This window comes from Toxotes jaculatrix, chromosome 21, assembly GCF_017976425.1.
Source record: "Toxotes jaculatrix isolate fToxJac2 chromosome 21, fToxJac2.pri, whole genome shotgun sequence".
NCBI lineage: Eukaryota > Metazoa > Chordata > Actinopteri > Toxotidae > Toxotes > Toxotes jaculatrix.
In genome coordinates this window covers 18,716,671-18,725,098 of record NC_054414.1, presented here as the reverse complement: position 1 = coordinate 18,725,098, position 8,428 = coordinate 18,716,671, and the positions used below count along the sequence as shown (strand labels likewise).

General features: G+C 44.4%; 1 protein-coding gene across 1 annotated transcript; it reads right to left on the bottom strand.

Moving 5' to 3' along the window:
• Window positions 1–437: 437 nt before the first annotated feature.
• On the bottom strand, window positions 438–7,597 carry LOC121201609 (elongation of very long chain fatty acids protein 6-like). Its single transcript, XM_041067520.1, has 4 exons — window positions 7,461–7,597; window positions 4,782–4,913; window positions 4,055–4,206; window positions 438–3,492 (listed from the first exon to the last, which is right to left on the bottom strand). The coding sequence occupies exons 1-4, from the start codon at window positions 7,553–7,555 to the stop codon at window positions 3,062–3,064; spliced, it is 810 nt and encodes a 269-aa protein (XP_040923454.1). The 5' UTR covers window positions 7,556–7,597; the 3' UTR covers window positions 438–3,061.
• Window positions 7,598–8,428: the final 831 nt, after the last annotated feature.

Below are 8,428 nucleotides of genomic sequence, written 5' to 3'. Positions count from 1 at the left end.
TTGTCCGTGCAGAGGTTCCCACAGCTGCTTTCAATTAACGGTGTTAAAGGGGGCAATAAATGGCGTCTGTGCCTCCGGTTCGCAGTGTTTCACTGTTGTTGCCAAACCTCCCGTTACACTAAACTCTACAGAGCCAAGAACAACTGTGAGGACGGACCTCTGCCACAGGAGGGCGCTGCAGGCTGCAGCATTAAGAACGAAGCAAAACGTACTTTAAAAGGAAAAGGACTCAGTCACTGATGTGTGTCCTCTCAGCTCCTCTCAGTGTGTCTGTCCTCCATGTCCTCTGGTGTCACCACCCACAGCTGCAAGACTAATGTCCTGAGCAGGCAGAGCTTTGTCCTGCTGGAGGAGAACAAATGCAGTCAGGTTGCCTTCACTTTCCTTCTCTGTGATCACAAAGAAATTCTGCATGTGGGAAACAACGACTGGAGACATTTTAAAACCAGGACGGATTTATTTAAACAACATTTCAACAAGAAAAGCCCTTTAACAGTTTCTTCCTTCAGCTGCGGTTGGACAGTAGAGTCATCGAGGAGATCGAACATTTAGAAAAAACACAGAAGCATTGTTTGGCACACAAATGACTCGCAATAATTTCAAGTTTTACAAGTCGGCCTATCAGCTCCCACGACCTCGTTACTGATGAGAAAACGTTGCTGACAGTTTCCAGTGTCTTCTTCAAATGATTTAACAGAACTCTGAGCTGTTTCACAGTAAATGACTGGCAACACGTTGGTGGTGAAGATTATTCAGAGGGGAAATCAGATGCTGGACCTGAAACCACTGTCCTTTTTCAGAGCCACGCCTGCAGCAGGAAGGCAAGTCTGAGACAGAGTCCATCAGAAAGTCCTGAACAACCCACAGGAGTTACAGCTACACCGTAGACACAACAATGTACACACGACGACGGTGAGGAGACAAATGTAAACCACAGCTCCTCCAGGACAAAGAGACACGAGGAGCCGCCATGGATGAACAAATCATCTTCACTGAATGTGTTCGGACCAAAAATCCTCCTCAGTGTACGGAATAAAACACAGGACATGAAAAGGACAGTATGAAGTTATGCTACATTTCACAGATTAAACACGTTACCTAAACCCTCTCTGGATATTAAGTATTAATGGCTTTTAGAGTCTATCTTTACAACTATCCTCCATCTCTTAGCAATAAAGAGGCAAAACGGTGTCATGAACAGTTTGTCAGCAGATGTAAGGAACACGAACATGTGGATGAAATAAAATGAAGCACAGCTGGAGAAGCTACACGTTCTAACATTTACCACCGCAGATCAGCCGGACAATGTCATATGTTAAGAAAATAAATAGACTCTTATTATTTACAGTGGACACGCAGTTATTTCGTTTTTCAGCACGTCGTTTCAGAATCAGCAGCTCAGAGCAGGTGAAGCAGATTCATCTGGAAGTGGGTTCAGTATTTCTCAAATCTGAACCACGTGAACTGAACTCTGAACTTTATTCAGAGCATCAGAGTTACAGCACAGAAGGAAACGGAACAGAATAATAACAACCTGACGTATTTCTGACGGGACAGAACATTAAAGGGACACAACAATATTTTCTGTTTCATAAAATTTGGTTCATTTCCACATTATTTATTTTCCTGGGAAATACAGGAAACGTTTGTTTCTCTTTGGCCTCTAAAAATCTCGAGAAATCTGACAATTTAGCTGGACAATCCCCCTGAAATTGGCCTAGTGGCCTTTTTTATACTTCATTTCAAAGTCTGATTCAACATAAGTGCAATAAACTAACTTGTTGATTTATTTCTGATGTTTTATTATGATGAGATTTCACCATCAACTGTGATAAAACTACACTCCATTGTTCTTTCCATTGACTGAAAAGGCAAGTGACTAAGGGCGTGTTTACATCTATTTCTATCCGACTGTGGGAGTGGAAGTCAGGCTTGTGCATGTGCTCGAGGTTTATAAAACACAACCATGTGTTTCTGTCTTTGTTTGTAGTCACAGTTTTATACACCTGGCCCCTGGTGTGTGTGTGTGTGTGTGGCTCACACCTCATTCATAAAGGTGAGACACAGACTGTTGGTTGTTCAGTGTAAGTTCATAAGTGAGGTGAAGAAGGCAGAATGTGTACAGTGTGTAAACATGATTATTAGAATTTCACGTTACAAACCACTTCCTGGAAGTAATTTGCTCTGAGACGGCTGAGGAATGTGTTTGTCGCTCAGATTTTATCGTGTAACACAGTGCAAAGCAGACATAAACTACAGGCTGAGTTAAACTGATCTTCATGTTCCCTTTTTTTTTTTTAATAACACCTACAGGGTGTATATTAGCATGTCCCGGTTTACTGTAGCCACACACAGCCCAATAAAAAAAAGGTGATTTATGTGCAGTATAGGGAGGGTTCTGTGTGACATGACCACAGAAGTGTTTCTGACTGACAGTGTGTGTGTGTGTGTGTGTGTGTGTGTGTGTGTGTGTGTGTGTGTGTGTGTGTGTGTGTGTGTGTGTGACTCAGTGCATATGAAGTCTACATTCCCTTTTGGTAAAGTTTCTATCCTGCAGATTTACAGTGCCAAACCCTAAAACAACTTTAAAAGAACAGTTCAACATTCGGGGAAGTAAGATGATTTGGTTTCTTTCTGATTGTTAGATGAGAAAATTGATAACGCTCTTCTGTTAGATGAGAAGTGTGTTAAGTGTGATGAAGTCTGGATGTGGTTCATCAGGTTCAATTTAAAGACTGGGACCAGGAGGAAACGGCCCCTGGCTACAAACACCTCACATACCCAGTATTTAACATGTTGTATCATGTGAGTCTGCTTCAGAGGGGCCGTTGCATGTTTTTGTGCTTTGGACAGAGACAAGCTAGCTGTTTCCCCCTGCCGCCAGTCTTTATGCTAAGCTAAGCTAAGCTAAGTTAAGCTCCAGATTTTATCGGGAAAGAATTCAAACAAACTTATTTCGCTAAATGTTGAACAAATTCTTTGACAATTTTCCTAGTTCAGTTCCCTCATCGGTCATTTCTGCTTATGGCACACTTTAATACCTCTGTCGAGCACAGACATGCTACTCTGCCTTGGAACCTTTGTTCCCGGAGGAGCGTTTGAGGTAGGAGTTGTAGAAGAACCAGGCAAACAGGATCAAGTAGCTGAGGTACATGAGAGAGCCCCATGTGATGTTGTCCAAGTTGGACGGACAGCGCACCTCGTGCATCCAGAGGTAAACCAGGCCCACCACGGCCAGCCCCATCATCATCTGCAGGATCTGGGTGACCGTGATGATCATGGCGCAGGGACGGGGCACCCGCAGGCCGGCCGCCCGGGCTGCGTAGTAAGTGTACATGAAAGAGTGAACCATGTAGTTCATGGTCATGAACCAGCCGCCGCCCGCCACCTGGTCCTTGTAGGAGTACCAGGAGTAGATCAGCACGGTGATGTGGTGGTACCAGTGCAGGAAGATGAGACGCTGCTTCCGGAGGATGATGAACACCGTGTCACCTGAGAGAGACGGTGGAGGACATGAAGTCATTCACAAGAGGCCAGTTAGCAAAACCTATAAAAGCAAAACTATCCTGATTCATAAGCCTTATATACCCAGATAGATACACAGCCTGTATCTTGAGGTAAAGTAATCGCCTGGCCTGCAGGAGGATGAGGACATGCTTCCTGTCTGCAGCTCAGGAAACACTGTCCGTATCAATCATGCACTAATAGAATTTTCTTGCCTCCTCAGCATCTGCCTCCATTTCCCAGAGCAATGAGCTCAGTGTGTCCCACAGAGGACACGAAGAGACTGGATTACCGTGCAGACACGGAGACAGCATCTCTGCCCAGAGAAGCAGCTCTTAAGATAACGATTTCATCTTAAATCGAATAAGGACAAAACTTTTAGGGTAAAATTCAACAGGACTTCACTCCCTTTATTTCAGTGTATATTTGACAGACTATAACTTTTCAGGAGGTACTGCATGTGTGTGTGTGATGCTGCTCTAACGATGGCGTGTACATTGACTCGGTCAGTACAAAGGACGACACCAGGAGAGGTTTCAGGAAGCCTTACCCAGCTCGGGGGCCTTGCTAAGGACAAAGGCGTAGGCCCAGAATTTGGTGACGGGGGCGCTGTAGAAACTGTTGTCACACACCGACTGTCTGAAGCCGCTGGTTGTGAGGACGTGCAGCATGTAGACTCCGGTCCTCAAAGCTCCTAAGATACTGCAGAGTGACCACACACATTAACAATCAGTTTAACCCGAAACTCAACTCGTCAAAATCACTGTTCAGTTCTGCAAAAAAGGTTGTGCCCACTGCTCTGGGATTAAGATTAGAGCGAGGGCTCAACGCACCACAGATCCACCGGTGGCGAGGACAGCAGCTCCGCCTGCTGCGACCTGCCAAGCGGGTCACAATCTCTACAAGCTCCCCTGGCAGCGATTACAAAGCAGGCTCCATGTCTGGTTTTGTGGATGTTTATGTTCAGTAGGAGAAAATCGCTCAGCTCTGTAACACTTTCACTTACATACAGCTGCAGAAGCTTTAAACATGAAAGCATGGTTTTCATATGATAATTGGATTTCACATAAATGACATAATTCTCCAGAGTACTACAATAATCTACATCCTCTCATCTAATGGCACGTTAATGAAATGTGACCATCTCATTCTAAAGGGCTGAAATAAATTCAGCGAAAAAGGGGAAATTCACGACGACAGACCGGAACGACGTCCAGGTCACCTGAGGAGCGAGGACACGTGAGATGAGGTAACATGAGAAGGATCCTGTGACTCACCTGAACACGGCCAGGCCGAGAGACCACAGCACCAACGGCCGTCGCAGGTTCAGCTTTGGCCTTTCCCTCATGAAGTGCTGACCGGCGAATACGAGCGCGGCATACAGGCCACAGAACATGAAGGACTTGTTCCTGCGGAGGATGAAGCACAGAACAATACTCCAGTTAGCAACACAGACAACATGCCACATGACATGTACATAATGGTTTTTGTGTTCATAATGGTGAGCATCATGACAAACACTGAGCCTCCCTGCTTTTTTTTTTTAAATTCCCGTCTGTCTTTACACAAATAAAGAGCCTGTGAAAGCGTCTGTGCGTGTGTCCGTTTGAGAACAGGCCAGATGACAAATCCAGATTGGCACAATACATATTAGGCTGAGTAGATGCTGCTGCTTGACCCAGTTAATGCTGCAGGGGTTTCTGATAATCGTCCCCAGTCCGTCCCACAGAGACGCAGAAAAACCTGCATCAAACCAAAGCCCCTGATTTTACCCAAGTGAAAACTGACTATTTTCATTATCATTTAATCAGTCAGGTATTTCCATGATGGGGGTAAACAGCTTAAATTTGGGGAAAACAAAGCTCAGGCATTGGATCAGTACTCTGTATCCACTGATACTACGAGTCGAGGTATCTGTATCAGGACAGAAAAAGTGCTGCATCCCTAATAAACGACCACGTATGCTAAAAAATGTGAAAATAAAATATTAACCTTTGGGGAAATTGAGCCACACCACATTTCTAATGTCTGTTATTTAAACCTTGCTGACAGATTAAATGAATGTGACTCTGGAGGGTTCAGTGGCACCGGAACAGATATGTGAGTGTGTGTGGGAGAGAAAGACAGATAAAGGAGGAGAGTTATTGTTGCAGGCTAAAGGTGTGCGGCTCATTAATACCGCCTGAGAACAGGAGCTGATACGACAGAGGACACCTCCCTCTCTGCAAACTGCAGCGCCGTGGTGCAACATGATGCCCGCGGCGCTTTAATTACACTCCTGAGCTGTGTGTGTGTGTGTGTGTATGAAATAATCCATAATCAATTAATCGATAATGAAAATAAATGAATGATGAATGATAATGAGAAGAAATTAACCTGCCAGTGATTTTCCCATTGAATCCGTCAGTCTATAAAATGTAAGTCAGACATGTGATGAACTGGCACCAGGTCATCAGCACCTGTATAAGAAATCTGAAACGATGCCCGTATGTGTAGTGACACTGTCTGTCAGAAACAACGAGGAAGCAGTTTGAATAACACAGCAGAAGTGTTGGTGAGGCAGATCCACACGTTACACAACAACCAGCCAAGCTCCCCTGCTACCACTCACGGGTTGTGCAGCTCCTGGACGGACTGGTGGGGGAACGGTGAGCGTTCGGCTGCTGCTGCTGCTGCTGCACTTTTCCCTGAGCCAGACAATTCCCCCTCTGACAGCGCACTCGCTTCTCTAACTGAAACACAGCTGTCTTAGATTTCAGTTCCTCACAGTCACATCAAAGCGAGGCTAAAAAATGTGGTTTTACTTGGTTTCCCTGGGCGAGTTGCTCAATGAGGGATCATGCAGACGAGCAGCAGAGCTGGGAAGTAACTAAACACATGTCTGAGGTATTTGTACTTTACTCAAGCTTTTCCATTTTCTGCTTCTTTATAATTCTAATATACAACAATTCGCAGGCAAATATTGTTCATTTCTTCAGTGACTTCAGTTACTAGATAATTAGCAGGTTCTGTACTGCACTGTATTAGTGTAGGTTAACTCATATGCTTCCAAGCAGCATCTAATAGATGCAGCTTCACAGGTCTGAATGTCACATATTCAAATGTCCTGTCAAACATATTTAGTTTGTGATGATATAAGATCAAGAAAAGCAGGAAATCCTCTCAGAGGCTGGGATCAGAGAATATTTTCATTCATTCACTGTTTTAGCATGAAGCATGAACTGTTTATCAAAATAGTTACTGACTATTTTTCTTTCGATGAACTAATCGATTGATCGACTACTCATTCCAGCTCTATCTAAAATAAAGTACTTAAATTTATCCCCACCTAAAAGATGCACCATCAAAGTGATGTACACAGTAATGAATCAGTAATTAGAATCCAATAATATATATGTTAATTTGAATTATAATTATTCTGCATAATGAGTAGTTTACCTATAGTAAATACTTGCTTTTAGTTATGTAATATATGTGACAACATATTTTCGGTGTATATAAGTAAACCAAAGAATCAATATTTACTTCCGTGTATGCAAATAAAATATTATGTTTATTTAAACTAATATCTGCATCCTCAAGGATATTTGAATTAAAGCGGTGAAAACTGGATTCTTCATCTTCCTGAATGAACTCTGGATCATTTTAATGAGCTTCAGGCGAAGCTGTGACACATTAACGTGCATTATAAACCACATTATAAACCATATTAATGCAGAAACATGAGACCAGTTTAAAATACCTAACAAAAAAAAAAAGAGCCGGAGACACCGGGTCCTCACGATCAGCAGCCGTGACAGGACATAAAGTACAGACAGAAGCCCACCACCCACCGCAGTCTGCCGGGGCAGAGGAGGAGGAGGAGGTGGCGGTGGTGGTGGTGGAGGACCATGTCGACATTTTTCATTTCTGTTCTCGCATTTCTGTGAGTTAATTAATTTTTCTCTTGCACCCACCAGTTTTCCTGCATCCATTCCAGGGCTCGTCGCTCGTCGAAACGCCGCTCGAAGTCGTACTCCGCCAGCGAGGGACTGAGCTTACTCTCGTTCATGCTTCGCCTTTAGCTGAAGTCGCAGACTCCGGGAGTTTGTGGACGGGAGGAGTAGACGGATCCGCGCCGAGCTGACCAACTGACGGGGTTCGGTCTGTCTGCTGCTCGCTGATCCACCCGATCTTATGTGGATTATCGTATCGCCGGTTAGAGCCCGGGGCGGCGGGAGGATGCGGTCCCGGCTGATGCACTTCACCACTGACACTTTCTCCGGCTTCAAGGTAACCGCAATGTGACGGCGAGTTTCCGGTCTGCACTTTCAAAATAAAACCTATCGCAGCGAGTAAACGAACTGATGGTGAAAACAACAAGTTATTCTGATTTTAATCTCTTGTTCTTTTTGTAATTTTACAGATTAAAGCATCGATAAAGAACTCGATAAATGAATGAAGTGGAAAGTCCGTTTGCAATTCTAACTTTTATTATGAAGGTCAGAGCCTCGCTTTCCGGTATGTCTCGCGCTGTCAGTGTGCACTTTGACGTAGTGAGAGCACGTTCTCGGTGTCCAGCGTGCAGTGAGTGAGGCGGAGGGGGCGGGGCTTGTCTCTGACGTTTTATCGCCGGGTGGGATCGCGAGCCCTGGGGACTGTTGAACCCATGTGGAACCACTGAGACCAGTCTGAGCCAGCCTGATACCAGTATCGGTATCACCACCCAGACACTGATAACTGGGAGACCGAGCACAGATTGTTATGTCTCGGTTCATTCATAAAACCGCGTGTTGCGTATTCTTCATGATGCGTTAGCAGAGGTTATCACACGTTAATGCATCAACAGTTATGATCCAGTATTATAAGCGAGGAAGATTTTAAAAATAAAGCCATGAATATTTTTCACTCTCTCCTCTGTACACCTGCACACAGATTTTCAGAT